Genomic DNA, 23,134 nt, shown 5'->3' with positions numbered 1-23,134 from the left:
AGGAAAATTAAGGGCAGAAAAAAAATCTCCAGAAACCCAGGGAACAAATCAGATAATTAATTATTTGTTAGTGTGCTTCTGATATAAAGCATCCCATGGATTTAGAGTTGCAGGTATTAGGATTACTACTCACAATAGTATCTCAAAGCCTCATTTTAATTTACATAATTGAAATTGCAACAGGTTTTCTCTTTGAAAGGTAATAAATCTGTGTATATTAGTCCCATTGAGACAAACATTGAAAAATAAGAGCGGGGAAGGCTGTTTGGCTCTTTGAGCCTGTTCCACCATTCATGGCCTATCCTTTATCTCGACACCATATCCCCACAGCAAAGCACAAAGTGCTGGAGAAACTCAAAGGGTCAGGCAGCATCTGTGGAGGGAATAGATAGACTATATTTCAGGTCAGGACCCTATTCAGGCTAAAATCTCAAGTCCGACAAAGGGCAGTGAACGAAAAGTCATCTGTCGATTCCCTCCACAGATACTGCCTGACCCGTTGAGTTCTTCCAGCACTTAGATTTTAGCTCAAGATTCCAGCATCTGCAGTTTCTTGTCATTATATTCCCGTAGTCTCTTCTAACTCCTTGATGTTCTTTTGTATCACTGTCCTTCTTGAACTAATTTAGTGACCTAGCGCCCACTGCCTTCTGCTGTCAAGAATACCACAGGTTTCACATAATTAAACTCCTAACTTGAGTCTGTGACCTCTGGTCCTCGACCTGTCCTTCCAGGGGAAACATCAAACTCTGTCAGAATTGTGTACGTTTCAATCAGATCTCCTCTCAATCTTAAACAATCTTATGAATAGACAATAGACAATAGGTGCAAGAGTAGGCTATTCGGTCCTTCGAGCCCGCACTGCCATTCACTGTGATCATGGCTGATCATCCACAATCAGTATCCCGTTCCAGCCTTCTCCCCATATCCTCTGACTCCGCTATCTTTAAGAACTCTATCTAACTCTCTCTTGAAAGCATCGAGAGAATTGGCCTCCACTGCCTTCTGAGGCAGAGAATTCCACAGATTCACAACCCTCTGTGTGAAAAAGTTTTTCCTCATCTCTGTTCTAAATGGCTTACCCCTTTTCTTAAACTTAGCTCAGTCAACCCAATCTCCCCTCATCTGAATGTCCTCCCATCCCTGTCTTGCCCCGCCCTTTCCCCGCACCCCTTTCTCCCCACCTATTCGTCAGTCAGAAGAAAGATCCCGACCTGAAACATCGTCTGTCCATTTCCTATCCACAGGTGCTGCCTGACCCACTGAGTTCCTCGGCACTTTGTATTTTTTGCTAATGAGCAACTATTATGTTGTGTTCACTCTCCCCTGAAGGGCTTCACACAACAAGATCATTCCTGTTCATTGCACAGAACTCCTGCTCATTGCACAGCATCCAATCTAAGATAGTCTGCTTACGAGTTGGCTTCTCAATTGACTGGTGAAATGAAAACATTGTGGCGAGGTTCCAGGTATTATTCCCAATTGCCAAGTCCACCCATGATTGCCAATAGTACTTAATATTGTTTTTGTTCGATGCACACCCATTCAATGTTTGGAATCCCATGGGCACTTCCCACTAATGGTCAATATTTACTGTCTCTTGGTGCTTCTTAGCTCTGGTTCCACACTGGTCCGACATTCAGATTTTCCGAGTCTGTTTCCTTGCTCACCATTGCACCGATTTCATCCATAGCTAGCACTTTCCCCCGTTTTCCTTTTCCTTTAATCTTGGTCTTCCTAAATATCAACTCTCCTTAGATATTCAACTCCCAGCCTTATCCACTAGACTAGTGCCTTTGCCTAATAATTATGTCATATCCATATTTACATGTGTGTGTCTGCTAATTTGTTGATTCTATTACAAAGGTGCCATACTGAAACCACAGCATTTGTAATAAAATAAAGGCGTATGTAGATGTCATGAGATTGCAATTCAATGATTCAATTATAGCTATTGTTACATGTACCTACTGCCTACATGGACCTGTTTGTAGTTTGTTTGGTTGATTGGTTGTTTTTTAGCACAAAGTCCGCGAGCATTGCCACTTTTCATTTCACTGCACATCTCGTATGTGTATGTGACGAATAGACTTGACTTGACTTGACTACTGTAGGTGCAGTGAAATGGTGTTTTGCATAAAGCCTGGTAAAATCATATAGCATACCTCATCTAGGCAGTACACAAGTGTTGCCACATTTTGGCTCTGACAAAGTTACAAAAGTACCCCCCCCCCCCCCCCCCCCCCTCCCACCACCCGCCAGGTCCCCATTTGATTTTATTGCCATTGGTGACTAAACAAATTTTAATAATACTTTTTTTTAATGTACAATGGGACTATTTGTCTTGCTATCATCCTTCTCTTTATATTTTAACTCAACCAAGTTCTAAAAGAGAGTGAATGTTCCAAGGAAAAGGGACTTCCTCCCATTAACAATCCAGTGTTGATCAAAAGATACATTCTTGATGGAATTAAGAAGCAATTTGGAGCTTAATTCATCAGCACCCAATTATTAAAAGGCAGTCTGTGGAGAAAAGGAAACATTTGTCAAAAAACATTAAAACATTTTGGTTGATCTATATTTTACAATTGAGAATATTATTACTGTGTCTGATTACAAATGCCTGTGTTAAGAAGAAAAGTTAATATCTCCTCAAATCAGGCCTGATTTGCTTCACTAATCTTTCTGCAATATGCAGAGATAAAAATGTCATCAGACATTAGTGATATGTATTAAATCTTTGGTCTTTACAAGTCATCTAGAGCAGTGGGACTGGAGAATAAAGCTACATGACGCAGAGTTATACGGCTATATGTGCTATACGGTGGCACAGCAGTAGAACTCACAGTGCCAGAGATCCGGGTTCAATCCTGACCTCGGGTGCTGTCTGTGTGGAGTATGCACGTTCTCGCTGTGATCATGTGGGTTTCCTCCGAGTGCTCCGGTTCCCTCCTACATCCCAAAGAACTGCGGGCATGTAGGTTAATTGATCGCAGTACATTACCTTTTGCGTCTAGAAGGTGGATGTAAAAGTGGGATAACGTAGAAATAGTGTGAATGGGTTCTCGATAATTGGTGCGGGCTTGGAGGGACGGAAGGCCTGTTTCAAGGCAGTATTTCTAAACTAAACTCAAACTAACATTTTCTGATTATCAGGAAATTCGTGTATGACAATTCTAACCATGGCTCGCTACGAGTGGTTCGAGGAATGGAAAGATGGAAAAGTAAAGAGTCGAGGGGCGGACTACGAGACATGGAAGATGGACATTGCCAGGAAACTATTGGACCGGGCCATAGATTTGCTTCCACAGCTGAAGGATAAGGTATCATTAAAACCGTGGTTCTTCTAGCTATTTATTTATTTGTTGCCAGTATTACTGGTCTGACCTCATTGCCCGCTGAAACAAATGTCTTGCAGTAATATTCAGGGTGCTGTCAAGATGAACAAAGGAGGAGGACTGAGTGAAAGTTATTGCATTCCACCACAGTGAAGAATGTTGATTACACAGTGGTGGATGTTCATGTTGTATTCTACTGTGTATTGTGCTCTTTTGATTGTATGGCTTCATGGTAAGTCAAATTCCACTGTACCTTAATTGGTGCATGTGGCAATAAATGTGAACTTGAACTTGAGTCAATCACCTCAGAGGCTCTGGGGCCAGACGTTGACCAGACCAGGTAAGGGTGGCTGATTTCCTCCGTCGAAGAACACAAGTGATCAATTAACATATTGGTCTTTGGTGTGTGGGAGTACACCTATGTGGTTAAGGGGAGAACGTGCAATATAATCCCAATCAGTACCAGAGATCAGGGACAGTTTATTCTCAGCTGTTATCAGGCAACTAAATCATCCTATCAATAACTAGAGAATGGTCCTGAGCTATTATCTATCTCACTGGAAACCCTTGGACTATCTTTAATTGGACTTCACTGGATTTTATCTTGCACTAAATGTTATTCGTTTTATCATGTATCTGTTCATCTGTGGATGGCTCGATTGTGATCATGTATAGTCTTTCCGCTGACTGGTTAGCATGCAACAAATGTTTTCACTGTACCTTGGTACACGTGGCAATAAACTGAACTAAACAAAACTAAACCTGGGTCCCTGGAGTTGTGGAACTTTGCTTTACTGGGCACCCCACTCTGCTGCACAAGATAGCCATAATGTGACATTATTTTACGATGTGTGTTGAAAGGAACTGCAGATGCTGATTTAAATCAAAGATAGACGCAAAAAGCTAGAATAACTCAGCGGGGCAGACAGCATCTTTGGAGAAAAGGAACAGGTGATGTTTCGGGTCGAGACCGTTCTTCAGACTGAGAATCAGGGAAACGAGAGAGAGAGAGAGAGAGAGAGAGAGGCGTGATCTAGAGAAATATTTGGGTTGTCTGGCAACGAAAGAAAATGCAGTCATCAATTTCTTCTCTCCAGAGATACTGCCTGTCCCGCAGAGTTACTCCAGCTTTTTGTGTTTATCTGTCGTCATCAATTAATCAACGAGAAATTATTGTTTAAAATGTATGTGTGAAAATCCTAGATTGAATACATCAATGCGGCGACTCCTCTCAGTAATCAGTACTACCTGGCTGCACCTCGAGGGGAGATGTACGGTATCGAGCAGGACCTTCATCGGTTCACACCTGAAGTCGTCGCCTCAATCAGAGCCAAAACGCCCGTGAAGAACCTTTACCTCACTGGTAAGCATTCGGCTGAGTCTATTCCAACCAAACAAGAATGTCGGTTAACTAGCTACTTCACTATGTTGACAGGGACAGAATCAGGTATTAATATAACAGCAAGAATGGAATTATAGATTTGCCTCTGCATGTTGCAATTCTTCCTGTGCCAGGAATTGCCTGTAACCAGACCACAATTCTTCAACCCACATTTTCATAATTAATACATATAATGAATACATATTTTAGTCATGGAGTCATGCGGCACTGAAACAGAATCTTCAGCCCAATCTTCCATGCCGATCAACACTAGTTCCTTCTGCCCACGTCTGGGCCATATTCCTCTAAATCGTTCCCTGTCCAAATGTCTTTTCTTTACTCAGAGAGTGGTAGCGGTGTGGAATGAGCTTCCAGTGGAAGTGGTGGAGGCAGGTTCATTGGTATCATTTAAAAATAAATTGGATAGGCACATGGATGAGAAGGGAATGGAGGGTTATGGTATGAGTGCAGGCAGGTGGGACTAAGGGGAATAAAAATTTGTTCGGCACGGACTTGTAGGGCCGAGATGGCCTGTTTCCATGCTGCAATTGTTATATGGTTATATGGTTAATGCTGTAACTAGGAACTGCAGGTGCTGGTTTACCAAGGAAAGACGCCAAATGCTGGAGTAACTCAGCGGGTCAGGCAGCAACCCTGGAGAAGATGGATAGGTGACGTTTCTGATCGGGACCCTTCTTCAGCCCGAAACATAACCGATCTATGCTCTCCAGGGATACTGCCTGACCCGTTGAGTCACTCTACCATTTTGTGTCTTTTAAATGTTGTTATTTTACCTGCCTCAACTATCTCCTCTGGCAGCTTGTTCCATATACCCACCACCTTGGGTATATGTGTGAAAATGTTGCCTCTCAGGTTCTTATTACCTCTCACCTTAACCCCCTGCCCACTAGCTTTCTGGCAGAAGATCAAATGTGACCATGTGCTTTGGCTGCTTCCCTTTATAACTTTGATCATCACAGCTTGCACAGTATAGATCTTTTGCTGTACCTCAGGAATGGTTGTTGCACTATGAGAAAAGATAAGTGTGTCGATCGTGTCTCAAAGCTCAGTGCGTAGAAGCTGCCAGAGAGCAAGGACTGATGAAATCCTTCAGTGCCTCGTTCTATTTATTTGCTTGTATTTCCCTTTTGACCATTCCGTTCCACACGAGCACGACTTGGACACAGAGATGGACAAAGTAAAAATTGCTCACTAATGGTCTCAGCTCTGGAAAAAAATGATTTGAGCCTGTTTGAGAAAATTTATTCTCAGCTGAAAAAAAAATGAATTTCATCAAATCAAAAAGTGAAAGGAAAGCCTTTAGATGTCGAGTATCCCCAACGTTTTCTGTTTCAATTTCATAAAAGTGTTAACTTCATGGAGATTGTCGGGGGAAATGAATTTCCCAGTTAATTTTTCAGTTTGGGCACTATTCAGATGACCCCTGGTGTCCAACCTCACAAACATGTAACAACCAATGGCAATGCTGTGACAAATCTCTTCCACACAATCTCCATGGTTACAGCACGTTTTAAGGTTTTACACGTTCTATAAAAAACATATGCACACTCCCCTGGACATCCGGTGGTGCTGTTACTAGCTGCCTCCGCCCATGGTCTGGTTTTTTGTTGTGTTTAGAGTGTGTTTTTATAGTTATTTTTCACTATTTTATGTGGGGGGAAGCGGGTATTGTAAGGGGGAACTGTCCTTCATTCGCTTTCTGCTGCTGAGGGTGCACAGCTCCCAATGCAGGCGGCGCTGACTTCAACATCGCGGAGTCCTGGCACCCTTTGCCGGGGGTCGCCAGCGCGAATCTCCGCCCAGCGCAGCCTGTGGACATCGGGAGCCACGGACTCCGGTGGAAGGTGGCTGATTCAGAGGTCCAGGCCGCTGAGGATATTCTCCCGTTGAACGTCGGGGTTCCATCGTTCGCGGCGAGAGGGCCTGAACATCGGGCCGCCTGTAGCGGCGACTACGGGGTGCTCGGGTGGCCCCGACCACGGGTGAACATTGGGGAACATCAGCGAGGGGGTTGACTGGACTTTGGTTCCTTCTCTCACAGTGGGGAAATTTGGTGCCGCTGTGGGGATGTTTGTGTTGTGGACTACTGTGTTCTGTGTTTTTGTTTTGTTTTGTTTTTTATTTTATTTTTTGTATGACTGTAAGGGAAAGAGAATTTCGTTGTCTCTTAACTGAAGACAATGACAATAAATTAAATGTAATCAAATCAAATCAAAAACCATGGCAAACCATGTTTCAGGCCTTGATTCCTTTGGAAGGTGACACAGTGGCACAGGAGACAGTGCTGCTGCCTCACGGTGCCAGTGACCCAGGTTCGATCCTGAGCTCGGGTGCTCTCTCTGCGGGCTTTCCCGTTCTCTGTGTGTTTCCCCCAAGAGTCATAGTGTCATCCAGCACAGAAACAGGCCCTTCTGCCCAACTTGCCCATGCCAACTAAGATGCCCATCCACACTAGTCCCACCTACATGTGCTTGGCCCAGAGCCCTCTAAACCTTTTTATCTGTGTACCTGTCCAAATGTTGTTATAGTACCTGCCTCAACTACCTCCTTTGGCAGCTCATTCCATAAATACACCACTCTCTGTGTGAAAAGGTTGCCCCTCAGGTTCCTATTCCAATTTCCCTCTCTCACCTTAAACCTATGTCCTCTGGTTCTCGAATTCCCTTGGTGAAGAGCTGGAGGCAAGAAAGGACCAGGACCAATCTGAGCTGTCTACAAATGGCCTCAGGCAGGGATATGCCTGGTAGGCCCATTGCTGGCTAGGGAAGGTGTCATCTCATGAGGGAAACAATGTTGAGAACTGTGGACAAAAGTGGACAAAACAACATGAAGAACTGTGGAACTGGTTAAACAACTAGGCTGGTGGAAAGGGGAAGGTGGGGGGGGGGGGGGGGGGGGGGGGGGGGGGGAATGAACGTAGAAGTTACTTAAAATTAAAGAATTCAAAGTGCATAGCGCTTGGTTGTAAGCTGCTCATGTGAAATATGAAGTGCTGTTCCTGTAAATTGCCTGTGGCCTCATTCTTGCCACGGAGGAGGCCCAGGACAGAGAGGTCAGTATGGGAAGTAACCAGCAGATGCCATAGACATCAACAGACTTAGAGAAAGTGTTCAGCAAAGTGATCACCGAGTCTCCGTTTGGTATATGAATTGTCCTCTTGAAATTCCACCTATTGCGTAGTGAATAGATGAGAAAGTGGGGTAACCTGGAAGTAGTGTGTTCGGGTGACCGATTGGCAGTGTGGACCCTGTGGGCAGAAGGGTCTGTTTCCATGCTGTATCTCTCTAAATTCCAAACTGCAATCCATCCACTTATCTCGATGCATTCTCTTGCAGGTCAAGATGTCTTTTCCAATGGGATAGCAGGAGCTATGCATGGAGGCCTTCTCTGTGCCTCTGCCATTCTCAGGCGAATTGTGTATATAGATCTTATTTTTCTTAAACGGAGACTTAAGAAGAAACAACTTAAAAAAGTTGTGTGAACCTCTGACAGCAGGTTTAATCAGTGCTTCATGGCACTGTGAATAAAGGACGCTTGATTCAATTCCACCTGATTCTCAATTGATGTTTTGTTAAAATCTCTTCATTCTCAATTCTTTTGCTGCTGCTTTCTCACTTTGGTATACAGTTTAAGATTTTTTGTTGTTGGTGCTATGTCAAAACTGGACCGTAGGATTTTGTTTTTGAATTATTCACTTTCTGATAATGTTGAGAAAGGTCGACATTTGCAGCCCATCACTCATTGCCTCATGGAAGGTGACAATAACTGATCAGGTGTGCAGCTTGGAGGACTTTGTCATAGTTTGGAGGATCATAAAACACAGATCAGTTAAAGAGGACAAGTTTTCTGCGTTGAAGAACAGTCGTGACCCAGATGGGGATTATACGAGTATCTCACATTTTTTTGAAGATAGACACAAAAAGCTGGAGTAACTCAGCGGGTCAGGCAGCATCTCTGAAGAGAAAGAATAGGCGACGTTTCGGGTCAAAGGTCTTTTATTGTCACATGTACTCATTTTTGCATGTCTTTCATCTATGGAAACATGCAAGTTCACCACTGAACCATGGTAACCCCTGGCGCATGACCAATGAGCATGTGAAGTATTGCGGGAATGGAGTCCATGCATTGGCAGCATGCAGAGACTCAGTATTAGCATTTGCAGGCGAACACTCTCTTTCATACCATCCGCCTGTCCAATCAAACACCTTCCGCCCCATTGTGGAAATGTCTACTCATGACAGATTGGCAGCATCGGTCACTTCAGACCCACAGAACCAGACTGGAGAGAAGCCATCCTCAGTCCAACATAATTCCCAAGGGAGAAGGAGAAGATATTTATAGGCTGCTGTCTGGGGGGTAAAATGTGAGCTCAGTGCTGGAATGCAGAGGTGACATGGGATCAACTCCATGATTCAAATATAATAGTTTAACAATGTTGTATAACTAATTATCCCCAGAAAACTCATGTTCGTCTACTTTATGTTTATTCAATGGATTAACATTCATTTTTCGTAATACAGTTTTAATTTATATTTTAATATTCAAAATGATCTCTTGTACTTTCTCAGAGAATTTTGTAAATAGCACGACTAAGTGACTTTATAGAAAGGTTAGTCAATGACTGTTTGTGCAGTATATACTGAGCCCTTCAACTTAATTTAGTAATAACATGGTGTAATAGAATGCATCACAGGATTAGTTTCTTTTTATAAAGTCCCTGCTGAAATTTATAATAGCTCTGCATTGCCACTGTCAGGACATTGTTAGTATTGCAACTGTCAGTTTTATCTTGAAAAAGGCGCTAATAATAAAACTGATATACCAAACACACAAAAAAGAAATCATTTACCTGCACTTAACTCGAGGTCAGCTTGAATAAATGGAGCCATGCTACTTTCTCTATTGCCCTTGAAGTAAAATTGAGGGACCAGACACAAGGAACTGCAGATACTGGAATCTTGAGCAAAACACAAAGTGTTGGAGGAACTTAAGCAGGTCAGGCAATATCTGTGTGGGCAATGGACAAATGATGTTTTGGGTCGGGAACTTTCTTCAGACTGATGTCAGAACATGGTGAAGAGCAGGAGAGCAGCAGGAATCATAGAGGGGGAGCAGTGAGTGTTGGAATACTTTTATTGTTGCATGTGACAAGTCACAGTGAGATGCTTTGTTTTGCATACCCAGGCATACAAAGAGTTGCAATGTGGAGGGTTAGCTACGGGGGGCTTGTCCGTACATCTGGAGTTGCATGGGTTTTCTCCGAGAACTTCTGTTTCCTCTCACACTCCAAAGACGTTTTTGCCCCAATGTCGCCATATTTTGAGCAGATACCACAGTGTATCAGAAAAATCAAGACAGAAGGAACTGCAGGTCTGGAATCTTGAGCAAAACCTCAAAGTGTTGGAGGAACTCAGCAGGTCAGGTAACATCAGTGGAGGGAATGGACAGGTAACGTTTTGGGTCAGGACCTTTCTTTAATCTGAGTCTTAAGCATGTCTGAATGTTCAGCTCAGAACATCAATGTCCCACCATGGGTCTTGGTGTTGAGTTCAGCAGTGGAACCAGGAGATCAGGTGAACCAATATCTGATCTCGACTTTGTGTCTACGTTTCAACATCCAGGTACAAGAGTCATAAATGTGCATAAGACCAAGCGGGAGTCTTAGTTTAGTTTAATTTACAGAAACAGTGCGGATACAGCGCTGACGTACAGACAAGCACCCTTTAATTCGTTGCTACGCCAACACCAGACGAAGAATCGCCGAGATTTTTTCCATTTCGGTAGAGATTTCTCTTTTCATTCCAAGTATCCACTCCTGATTAAATTTTGTCGTGTTTATGTACATATTTTTAATAAAATCCGAGGATAGGGGGGTGGTAGGGAATGGGGAACAGATGGACTACCCCTCCCCCTACCACTCTCAGTCCCCACTATTTCCCCTCTCTCCCCCCACCCCTCTCCCCCTCCCTCCACACTCTTCCCCCTACCTCCCCTACCCCATCTCCCTCCCCCCCCCCACACCTCTCTCCCCCTCCCCATCCCTCTCCCCCCCTCCCCCATCCCTCTCTCCTCCCCTTCTCCATCTCCCTCTCCTCACCCCTTTACCCTCCTCCCCCTCCTCCTCCCCCCCATCCTCCTCCCCACCCCATCCCTCTCTCCCCACCCCCCCCCTCCTCTCCCCCCCCCCTCCCCTCCCTTCCCCCCCCCCCTCCCCTCTCTCCCCCACCCCCCCCCTCTCCGTCCCCCACCCCCTTACCCTCTCCCCCACCCCCCCCTCCCCCTCCCCCCCCCCCTCTTCCCCTCCATCCACACTCTTCCCCCTCTACACCCTACCCCATCCTCTCCCTCCTCGCCTCCCTCCCCTCTCCCCCCACACTTCTCTCCTCCCTCCCCCCTCCCTCCTCCCCTCTCCCCCCCCCCCCTATCCTCCCCCTCTCCATCTCCCTCTCCTCACCCCTCTCCCACTCCTCCCCCTCCTCCTCCCACCCCATCCCTCCCTCCCCCCCCCACCCCCCTCCCCTCTCTATGCCACTCCCTTCCCTCTTTCCCCCTGCCCCGTTCCCCCCCTACCCCTCTGTCCCTCTTCCACCCACTTCCCCTACCCTTCCCTCCCCACTCTTCCACTTCTCTCCCCCTTACCCCCCCCCCCTCCCTCCCCACCCCTCCCCTCCCCCCCCCTCCCCCTCCCCGTCCCGTCCCCCCTCTCTCCCCTAACCCCTTCCCCCTCCTCCCCTCCCCCTCCCTCTCTCCCATTCCACCACTCCCCTACACCTCTCCCCCTCCCTCCTCCCCTCCTACTCCCTCTCTTCCCCTTCTCCCACCCCTCTCTCATCCCCTCCCCTCCCCACCCCTCTCTCATCCCCTCCCCCCACCCCACTCTCCTACTGCCCTCCCATCCCCTCCTGCCCCCTCTCTCTTCACCCCCCCCCTCCCCCCCCCTCCCCCCCTTCCCCTCTCTCTTGCACCACTCCCCGCTACCCCCCTCTCCCACCCCTACCCCTCTCTCTCTCCCCACCTTCCTGCCCTTCCCCGCTCTCCTCCCCCTTCCGATCCCCCTCTCTATCCCTCTACCCCACTCTCCTCTACCAATCTCTCCCGTTTTCCCTCCTCCTCCCCCTCCACCCCCCCCCCCCTTCTCTTCTCACCCTCCCCCCTCCCCCCCCTGTCTCCCCTCCCCCTACCCTTCCCTGTGTGTTTGGGGGGTGGTTAGTGTGAGTGTGATTTTGCAGCACCCCCCGCAAACGCGCGTTGGGGACACAGACCCAGCGGGTCTGCACTTGGTCTAGTTATAATATAAAACTCTGTGGTTGCCGGTTGGCTGTGTTTGTTTCTGCCTGATTTGTGGCTGCCAGCCTTTGATTCGTTGCTACGCCAACACCAGACACAGAGATTTCACTTTTCATTCCAAGTATCCACTCCTGATTAAATTTTGTTGTGTTTATGTACACATTTTTAATAAAATCCTTAAAAAAAAGCTTCTCACCCATAGAATGTTGGTGAACGTTCCATCGTGTGATGTCACAATGCCCAATGCTCACAGATGTCCAATCGGAATGGATCATTTACATATGTCTTTACAGCAGCCCCAGCCCCTCCCCCCCACCCCCGCAACCTGTGTCGAAGCGCGTCATCACGTGTGTGGGAATAGAGAAAGTGGATTGGGGGTGATAGGGAATGGGGAACAGATGGACTGTCCCTACCCCCTCCCCCTTCCACTCTCCCTCCCCACTATTTCGCCTCTCTCTCTCCCCCCCACCCCCTCTCCCCTCCCTCCACACTCTTCCCCCCTACCTCCCCTACCCCATCTCCCTCCTCCCCCCCCCCCACCTCTCTCTCCCCCCCCCATCCCTCTTCCCCCCTCCCCCATCCCTCTCCCCTCCCTTCTCTCTCTCCCTCTCTCCTCTCTCTCCCCTCACCCCTCTAACCTCTCCCCCCCCTCCTCCCCCCCCTCCCCTCCCTCTCTCCCCACCCCCTTCTCTCTCTCTTCCCCCCTTCCCTTCCCCACCCCTTCCCCCTCTCCTCCCCCCCCCCTTCCGTCCCCACCCCTTCCCTCTCACCCCCCCCCCCCCCCCCCCCTCCCCACTCTTTCCCCCTCCATCCACACCTTTTCCCCCTCTACACACCCTACCCCATCCCCCTCCTCTCCCTCCCTCCCCCCTCCCCTCTCCCCCCACTCTTCTCTCCCCCCCCCCCTCTCTCCTCCCCTCCCCTCCCCCTCCTCTCCCTCCCCCTCTCCCTCTCCCTCTCCTCTCCCCTCCCCCTCCCTCCCCCTCCCCTCCTCCTCCCTCCCCATCCCTCCCTCTCCCCCACCCCTCTTCCCTCTCCTCTGCCCACTCCCTTCCCTCTTTCCCCCTGACCCCCGTTCCCCCCCCCCCCCTCTCCCCCTCTTCTCCCCCTTCCCCCCCCCTCCCCCCCCCCCCCCCTTCCCCTCTCCATCCTCCCCCCCCTCCCCTCCCTCCCCTCCCTCCCTCTCTTCTCCCCTCCCCTCCCCTCCCCTCCTCCCCCTCTTCTCCCTCCCCTCCCTCTCCTCCCCCCCTCCCCTCTCCCTCTCCCCCTCTCCCTCTCCTCTCCCCCCCCCCCCCCCCCTCCCCCATCCCCTCTCCTCCCCCCCCACCCCCTCCCTCCCTCCACCCCCTCCCCCCCCCTCTCTCTCCCCTCCTCCTCCCTTCCCTCTCCTCTCCCCTCCTCCTCCCCCCCCCTCCCCTCTCCTCCCTCCCTCTTCCCCTCCTCCCATTCCCATCCCTCCCTCCCTCCCTCCCCCCCCTCCCCTCCCCCACCCCTCCCCTCTCTCCCCCTCTCCCCCTCCCCTCCCCCTCTCTCTCTCCCCCCCCCCTCCTCCTCCTCTCTCTCCCCTCCCCTCCTCTCTTCTCCCCTCCCCCCTCTCTCCCCCCGCCCTCTCTCTCCCCCCCCCCCTTCCCTATCTCCCCCACCCCCCTCCATCTTTCCTCCTCCCCCTACCCTTCCCCCCTTCCTCACTCCCCTCCCCCTCCTCTCCCCCCTCCCTCTCTCCCTCCCTCCCTCTCTCTCCCCCCTCCCCCCCCCCTCCCCCCCTTCCCCCCTCCTCCCCCCCCCCTCCCCTCTCCCCCCCCACCCTTCCCCCCCCTCTCTGTCTCTTCCTCTCTCCTCCACCACTCCCCCCCCCTCCCTCCCCTCTTCTTCTCCCCACTCCCCCTCACCTCTCCCCCTCCCTCCCCATTCTCCACTTATCTCCCCCCTCCCCCCCCCCTCCATCTCCCTCCCCCCCCCTTTCTCTCTCCTCACCCTTCCCCTCCCCCCCTCCCTCTCCCTCTACCCCTCCTCCCCCTCCCTCTCCCTCCTCCTCCTCCTCCCCTCTCCCTCCTCCCCTCCGCTCCCCCCCCTCTCCTCCTCCCCCCTCCCTCCCCTCCCCCCCCTCCCCCCTCTTCCCTCTCTCTCCTCTCCCCCCCCCCTCTCTCCCTCCCCCTCCCTCTCTCCCCTCTCCCCTCTCTCTCTCTCTCTCTCTCTCCTCTCTCCTCTCTCCCTCCTCCCCTCCCCCCTCCCCCCCCCTCTCCTCCCCCCCACCTCTGCCCCCCTCCCATATCTCCCCCTTCCACCACTCCTCCTCCCCCCTCTTCCACACTCTTATCCTCCCCCTCCCTCACCACTATTTCCCCTCTCTCTCCCCCCCCCCCCCTCTCCCCCTCCCATCCCATCCCTCCCCCTCCCTCTCCTTCCTCCCCCTCTCTCCCCTTCCCCCCTCTCCCTCTCCCTCCCCTCCCCCCTCCCTCCTCCCTCTCCCCCTCTCTCTCATCCCCCCCCCACCCCACTCTCCCCCCCCCCCTTCCCCCCCCTCTCTCCCCTCCCCCCTCTCCTCTCCCCTCTCTCCTCACACCCCTCTCAGTAACACTACTCTACACACACTAGGGACAATTGTAACATTAACACTGAGCTAATTAACCTGCAAACTTGCATGAATTTGGAGTGTGGGAGGAAAGCGAAGATCTCGGAGAAAACCCATGCAGGTCACGGAGAGAATGTACAAACCGTACGGACAGCACCCATAGCCAGGATCAAACCTCTTGCGCTGTAACTTACAGTGTAAGGCAGCAACTCTACCGCTATGCTGCCAGTGCCAGCTGTTCTCCACCAAACTGCTCCCCACACACAAGTATGATCTGGCCCAGTGTCGATTACATTCCTAGGAAGTTCTTTGAGAAACCCTGCCATGTTATATACAAGTCATTGTCACTAAAGGTGGATATAACAGCATCTCTTCTAAAAATAAGCTCCAGACATATTCATAACATCATTTGCAGGACTGAAGGAAACCTATTTTATGACAGGTGTGTTGTGCAATTTGAAGGCAAAAATTGCAAACTATATTTGCAGAATCACGTAAAATGTATTTCAATTTCTATAAGAATCATGATCTGTGATACCATTAAAATGTTACAATTATATCCATTAGCTCAACAAAAGGGAAAATCTTAGAATCTGTTCTTGAACCTCTGTCCCTTTGACTGATATAGGGATCCCCACTGATATTAATCCACACACGTCTGTGTACACGGGCAGCCTTTTCATAGTTACTGGATGGTGCAAAGTCCTGCTCTGACCCAGCCATTATTCTATATAAACTGGCTCATGGATAGAGCTGCAGTACTGCAGCTATACAAAGAAAGCCCAGGAGTCATAGAGTGATACAATGTGGAAACAGGCCCTTCGGCCAAGCATGCCCACACTGGCCAACATGTCCCAGCTACACTAGTCCCACCTGCCCGCATTTGGTCCGTATCCAATCCATGTACCTGTTGGCCCTATCCATGCACCAGAAGGTGTTCTTTCAACACATTACGTACTTCACATCTCTCATTTCATTACCCTGTTGGTTGTGGCACTACAAGTGCTCTGCTTGATACCTTCTGAATAAGGAGAGGATGTCTGCCTCAAATCACCCTCCCAGCCGTGACTTCCATACTCATACAACTTGTTAATAAAATATCTTGTTTTCTCACCAGCTCACTAAACCTTCTACCTCTTAAGTTAAAGTTCTACCCTCTGATTGGTGCCCTCTACTCAGGCAGTTCGGTCCCCTATCAGTCCATTTATTTATTTATACACCTCCATTAAATCTTCGCACAATTTCATTTGTCACAATTATTTTCAAAGAAGACCGTGAAGTAACAAATAGCTCATCCATCTCATTGTATTTTTAGAAAGATAGCATTTTGGAAATGTTATACAGAAAAGTACAAAGTAATTTTTCAGTGTATTAACCAAACATACAAAATATAAGAATTGTTTTACTATACAAATCAGATATTATAATTGTCAGTTATGTTAGCAAATATTTGACATGATCATAATATATTCATTTATCTGTTATTTTGGCCAACAAAGATTAAGTATTGTTAAAATAGTGAATCTTCTACAGCAGTGTTCAGTATTCATTCACAGTAAGAGTTCCAACATTAACTTTAGCCTTAAATCTTCTTAGTTCCACTTAAAAAAACTAAGGTGTGTTCACATCTTTCACCAAGTTTACAGTGGGGAAACAAACAGCACGTCTGTAAACCTTGTGGGGAACATGGAAAGAAAAATGATTCTCATTTTAATTTGCTTTTCACCTGCAGTCTTTGGTTAGACCACATTTAGAGTATTGTGTGCAGTTCTGGTAGCATCATCACAGGAAGGATATGGAGGCTTCAGAGAGGGTGCAGATGGGCGGCGCACTGATGCAGCGTTAGAGTTGCTGCCTAACAGCTCCAGAGACCCAGGTTCGCTCCTGACTAAGGGTGCTGTCTATACAGTTTAAACGGTCTCCTTTCTCGGTGGGCTTTCTCAGGGAACTCCGGTTTCCACCCACACTCCAAAGATGTACAGGTTTGTCGGTTAATTGGCTCCTAAGAAATTGTAAATTGTTACTAGTGTGCGGGATAATGCTAGTGTACGTAATGATCGCTGGTCAGCGCGGACTCGGTGGGCCGAAGGGCCTATTTCCATTTTGTATTTCTAAAGTCTAAAAGATGTTCGCCAGAATGATGCTTGGATCAGAGGGTATTAGCTGTAAAGAAAGAGGTTCGACAAACTAAGATTGATTTCTCTGGAGTGTCGGAGGTTGAGAGGTGACCTGACCAAAATATATAAAATTATGAGCGGCATAGATAGGATAAACAGTCAGAACCTTTTCCCCAGGATGGAAATATTAAAGATAAGAGGGGATAGAGGAACAAAGTTTAAAGGTGATGTGTAGGGCGAGGTTTATAGAGATACAATAGTGTCATTTCAGAATCTTTTGAGTAGACACATGGATATGCAGAGGGTCACATGCTGGCAGACAAGATTAGTTTAACATCATTATGATTGGCATGGACATTGTGGACCAAAGGGTTGGCTCCTGTCCTGTACTGTTCTTTTCTCCATGTTCTAATAGAACTAGAAAAGTGTCTATTGACCATTGTTGCTCCCTGACAGGCATTAGGAACCAAGCACATGATAGTGTGCAAAGAAAACAGAAGCCTTGGGAGAGGGTGCAGTGAAATGTTATTTAATCATGGGCCAATGGGTCCGCTGTAGGACAGTGGCCAAGGCAATCAGCTAATTGGAGAATTGGTGGACTGGGAGGTGTTTCAAGGCTTTGGGCCATTCAAGAGGTCATAGAGATGTTGGCAGGTCAGAAAGTGGGACCAGACCCTGACACCCCAATGTCATAGAATCATACAGTGTGGAAACAGGCCCACTTGCCCATACTGACCAACATGTTCCATTTACACTAGCCCCACGTGCCTGGATTTGGTGCACATCCCTCTAAACCTACCCTATTCATGTACCTGTCTAAATGTTTCTTAGCCTGCCTCAACTACCTCCTCTGACAGCTCATTCCAATCACCCACCACATTTTGTGTAAAAAAGTTACCCCTTAGGTTCCTATTAAATCTCCCCCCTCACATTAATCTAATGTCCTCTGGTTCTCGATTCCCCTACGCTGGGCAAGAGACTCTGTGCGTTTACCTAATCTATTCCTCTCATGATTTTGTACACCTCTATAAGATCACCCCTCATACTCCTGCTCTCCAAGGAATAGAGTCCTAGTCTGCTCAACCTGTCCCTTTTGCTCAGGCCCTTGGGTCCTGGCAACATCCTTATAAATCTTCTCTACACCCTTTCCAGATAGACAACATCGTTCCTATAAAATGGTGCCCAAAACTGAACACAATACTCTAAATGTGGTATCACCAACGTCTTATATAACTGCAACATGACCTTCCAACTACTGTATTCAGTCTACAATCTTTAGTAAAACAGAGCTGACTATAACAGGGTGACTGTAAAGTTAAATAGAACTCATGCGTGTTTTTTTTTTCTCATAAAGTCAAACCACTCATTTGCAGTAAAACACAAAGTGCTGGAGTAACTCAGTGGGTCAGGCAGCATCTCAGGAGGACATGGATAGGTGCCAATTTGGGTCAGACTAATTGTAGTAGGGAGAAAGCTGGAAAAGGGAGGTGGGCAGAACAATGCCTGCCTGGCAAATGATAGATGGATACAGGTGAGGGGGTTGGAGTAAGGCTAGAGGTGAAAAGGAGACACCAAGAGCTGTCAGTTAAGGAGAGAAGAAGAAAGAAATGTAAAGCACTCAGGAACAGCTTCTTTCCTATGACCAGAAGGCTATTAAACACTACAACCTCCAAATTGGCTCCAAACTATATAAGAGAACTATAAACATAGAACCATAGAAAATAGATGCAGGATGCCATTCGGCCCTTCGAGCCAGCACCGCCATTCATTGTGATCATGGCTGATCGTCCCCAATCAATATCCCGTGCCTGCCTTCTTCCCATACCCCTTGACTCCACTAGCCCCGAGAGCTCTATCTAACTCCCTCTTAAATCCACCCAGTGATTTGCCCCCCACTGCCCTCTGCGGCACGGAATTCCACAAATTCACAACTCTCTGGGTGAAAAAGTTTTTTTCTCACCTCAGTCTTAAATGGCCTCCCCTTTATTATAAGACTGTGGCCCCTTGTTCCGGATTCGCCCAACATTGGGAACATTTTTCCTGCATCTAGCTTGTCCAGTCTTTTTATAATTTTATATGTTTCTATAAGATCTCCCCTCATCCTTCTAAACTCCAGTGAATACAAGCCTAGTCTTTTCAATCTTTCCTCATATGACAGTCCTGCCATCCCAGGGATCAATCTTGTGAACCTACACTGCACTGCCTCAATCACAAGGATGTCCTTCCTCAAATTAGGAGACCAAAACTGTACATAGTACTCCAGATGTGGTCTTACCAGAGCCCTATACAACTGCAGTAGAACCTCTCTACTCCTATACTGAAATCCTCTTGTTATGAAGGCCAACATTCCATTAGCTTTCTTCACTGCCTGCTGTACCTGCACGCCAACTTTCAGTGACCGGTGTACAAGGACACCCAGGTCTCGCTGTACCTTCCCCTTACCTAACCTAACCCCATTGAGATAGTAATCTGCCTCCTTGTTTTTGCCACCAAAGTGGATAACCTCACATTTATCTATATTATATTGCATCTGCCACGCATCTGCCCATTCACTCAACCTGTCCAGGTCACCCTGCAACCTCCTAACGTCCTCTTCACAGTTCACACTGCCACCCAGCTTTGTATCATCCACAAACTTGCTAGTGTTGCTCCTAATTCCCTCTCCAAATCATTAACAACACCGAGCCTTGCACTCCACTCACCACTGCCTGCCATTCTGAAAAGGACCCGTTCACTCCTACTCTTTGCTTCCTGTCTGTCAACCAATTTTCTATCCACGTCAACACCCTACCCCCAATACCATGTGCTCTAATTTTAGTCACCATTCTCCCGTGCGGGACCTTAACAAAGGCTTTCTGAAAGTCTAAATACACTACATCCACTGGCTCCCCTTCATCCATTTTACTGGAAACATCCTAAAAAAATTCCAGAAGATTAGTCAAGCATGATTTTCCTTTCATAAATCAATGCTGACATGGACTAATCCTTTAACTGCTATCCAAATGCCCCATTATTACCTCTTTAATAATTGACTCCAGCATCTTTCCCGCCACCGAAGTCAGGCTAACTGGTCTGTAATTCCCCGTTTTCTCTCTCGCTCCTTTCTTGAAAAGTGGGATAGCATTAGCTATCCTCCAATCCACAGGAACTGCTCTTGAATCTATTGAACATTTCAAAATTATCACCAATGCGTCCACTATTTCTAGAGCCACCTCCCTGAGGACCCTGGGGTGCAATCCATCAGGCCCAGGGGATATTTCATCCTTCAGTCCCATTAGCCTACCCAATATAATTTCTTGCCTAATAAAAATTTCTTTCAGTTCCTCGACCTCTTTAGATCCTCTGTCCTCCAGTACTTCTGGGAGGTTGTTTGTGTCTTCATTAGTGAAGACAGATCCGAAGTACCTGTTCAACTCTTCTGCCAATCCCTTGTTCCCCATTAATAATTTCACCTGTGTCTGCCTTCAAGGGACCCACATTTGACTTTGCTATTCTTTTTCGCTTAACATATCTAAAGAAGCTTTTACTGTCCTTCTTTATATTCCTGGCCAGCTTCCCCTCGTACTTCATCTTTTCAGCCCGTATTGCTCGTTTTGTTTTTTTCTGTTGTCCTAAGAAAGTTTCCCAATCCTCTGGCTTCCAGCTACTCTTTGTTGCGTTATACATCTTTTCTTTTAGTTTTATTCTATCCCTAACTTCCCTTCTTAGCCATGGTTGCCTCCTACTCCCCTTAGAATCTTTCTTTCTTTTTGGAATGAAATGATCCTGCGTCTTCCAGATTATGCCCAGAAATTCCTGCCATTGCTGTTCCACCGTCATTCCTGCTAGTATCCCTTTCCTGTCTACCTTGACCAGCTACACTCATGCCTTAATAGTCCCCTTTGTTCAACTGCATCACTGCCACTTCCGATTTAGCCTTCTTCACAAATTGCAGATTAAAACTAATCATATTATGATCACCATCTCCAAGCGGTTCCTTTACCTCGAGTTCTCTTATCAAATTTGGTTCATTGGACAACACTAAATCCAGAATTGCCTTTTCTCTGGTCGGCTCCATTACAAGCTGCTCTAAGAATCCATCTCAGAGGCACTCCACAAACTCTCTTTCTTAGGGTCCTGAACCAACCTGATTTTCCCAGTCTACCTGCATATTGAAATCCCCAATCACCACAGTGGCATTACCTTTGTTACATGCCAGTTTTAACTCCTGCTGCAACTTACACCCTACATCCGGGCTACTATTTGGTGGTCTGTAAATAACACCAATTAGTGCCTTCTTGCCTTTGCAATTCCTCAACTCAATCCACAGTGACTCTACCTCGTCAGTCCCTATGTCTTTCCTCACAAGGGACTGAATTCCATTCCTCACCAGAAGAGCTATCACCCCTCCTCTGCCTGCCTGTCCTTTCTATAGATTGTATAACCCTGAATATTAAGTTCCCAGATCCGATCCTCCTGCAGCCACGTCTCGGTAATCCCCACAATGTCATATCTACCAACCTCTATCTGAGCCTCAAGCTCATCTACTTACATCTTATACTTCGCGCATTCAAATACAGTACTTTTAATTCCTTACGCATCTCACCATTCACATCGATCCCTATTACACTTGGCCATACTCTCCTATCCCTTTGTGAGCTTTCTCTCCCATTAATTCTGGGGTCATTTACTATCCCGTTACTCCCTTTCCCTTTAACTCCATTCTTGACTATCCCATTTGACCACCCCCCACCCCCCTTATTTAGTTTAAAACCACCTGTGTCGCAGTGGCAAACCTGCCTGCCTGAATGCCAGTCCCCCACCTGTTAAGGTGCATTCCATCCCTTTTGTACAGTTTGTACATAAGAGAAAGGATGGGTCCAGTATCCTGGTTATTTTGAGGATGCTGCTGTCTTAAGGTTTACAATCTCGCTGCATCATTCAAAGGTTATGTTATGCTTCGTAAATATGAATCTGGCCCAGCAGATAAAGAGGCTTCCATGGGCTGTGACATCAGTCAGCTGCAAGATTTAGGAGGCATCACCTTCATCCACCAAATAAAAAGACATGCTCCTTCTAAGGAAATTTACAAGAAAAAAGTGAATGTTTGGAACGTTTACATGATGATACACATTGCTGGTGAATCCTGCAGCTGATCTCCATTGCTCTAATTGATTGGCCGTACATAGTTTTCAGGAAAGTAGCCGGTTATTCCATTGATGATGCCTTCATACCATCCATTCTCATTCTTCTTGATGACATAGATAATTTCTCCTTCTTTGAAAGTCAAGTCTTCTTCGCAGTTTTTGTTGTAGGCAAAGAGAGCAACAACTGAGGTGTGAAGAGAGAGGTAGGGGTTGGAACGGGATTGGAGGGAGGGGGAAGGAGAAGCACAAATCATTTGAGTGTCGCATGATACAAAGTACTGATTCTGGAAACCGAACCAGAGTAATTGAAGCAGAAATATCTTCGCAAGAACCACTAATGCAACAAGGACTTTGCTTTTGATATTGCTTTGCCCTAAATTGGTTTGCTTTTCTATTAGAACAGAGTGCTTGAAAGGAGAGAAAGTTATGTTAAATCAATCAGGCAAAACAGATAGGAGATGATTTTGAAAACCAGCTTTAAATTTATAAGGTCGATTCAGGCAAGGATGAGCACAAGTGTACCAATGCTAATGGGAGAACATAAACTCGTCAAAAACATTTCTGGAAAGAAGATAAATTGATGTAAATGCATAAGATTGAAGCAGCAGGAATGTAGAGAGGGGGGGAGAGATGGAAGCACTGACAATAAGGTATAGAATTGCAACAGATAGCCCAGTGAAGCCATTTAAGTCAATGCTTCACCTCTTTCATCCGTGAACCTTTATCTGAAGGTGACTTTCTCATCTTTAACATTTAAAGCATTTTTACCTCACTCTCATTAACACTTTCAACTCATATTAATGATGAATGCCTTATAATAGTCTTTAGTTATGCTAATATTTATTATTTATGTTTACATTTATGCTAATGGAAATACAAATTAGTATGAGACTGTACAGGGATTTGAATGTAAGGGGAAAATATCAGTGGATGATCAGCCATGATCATATTGAATGGCGGTGCAGGCTCGAAGGGCCGAATGGCCTACTCCTACACCTATTTTCTATTTTTCTATGTTTCTAATATAAAATTAAAGGCAAGACCCTGAACAGCATTAATGTACAGAGGGATGTTGGGATCCAAGTCCATAACTCACTGCAGATAGCATGGTGAAGATATATAATATGCTTGCCTTCATTGATTGGGGCATTGTGTATATATGTAAGGAATAAGGAAGTCATGTTGGAGCTTTATAGGATTTTGATTAGGCTGCATTTGGAGTATTGCAGGCAGTTCTGGTCATCCCATTGTGGAATCCTTGGAAAGGGTGCAGGGGAGGTTTATCAGAACGA

General features: G+C 47.2%; 2 protein-coding genes across 3 annotated transcripts in view; one reads left to right on the top strand and one right to left on the bottom strand.

Moving 5' to 3' along the window:
* The window catches only part of si:ch1073-13h15.3 (all-trans-retinol 13,14-reductase), a 42,538-nt gene extending 34,255 nt beyond the window's left edge, over positions 1-8,283 (top strand). For both annotated transcript variants that reach the window (XM_055657229.1, XM_055657230.1), the window contains exons 9-11: positions 3,157-3,323; positions 4,542-4,701; positions 8,076-8,283. In XM_055657229.1, coding sequence (XP_055513204.1) covers positions 3,157-3,323; positions 4,542-4,701; positions 8,076-8,221 — 473 coding nt within the window. In that variant the 3' untranslated portion in view covers positions 8,222-8,283. The remainder of the gene's footprint in view (positions 1-3,156; positions 3,324-4,541; positions 4,702-8,075) is intronic.
* A 6,685-nt stretch (positions 8,284-14,968) lies between these two features.
* The window catches only part of LOC129710318 (abl interactor 1-like), a 63,023-nt gene continuing 54,857 nt past the window's right edge, over positions 14,969-23,134 (bottom strand). Inside the window, exon 9 of the mRNA XM_055657227.1 lies at positions 14,969-22,026. Within this exon, the coding sequence (XP_055513202.1) occupies positions 21,863-22,026 (164 nt within the window). The 3' untranslated portion in view covers positions 14,969-21,862. The remainder of the gene's footprint in view (positions 22,027-23,134) is intronic.

This window comes from Leucoraja erinacea, chromosome 27, assembly GCF_028641065.1.
Source record: "Leucoraja erinacea ecotype New England chromosome 27, Leri_hhj_1, whole genome shotgun sequence".
Lineage (NCBI taxonomy): Eukaryota > Metazoa > Chordata > Chondrichthyes > Rajiformes > Rajidae > Leucoraja > Leucoraja erinaceus.
This window is presented reverse-complemented; position numbering and strand designations above follow the sequence as displayed.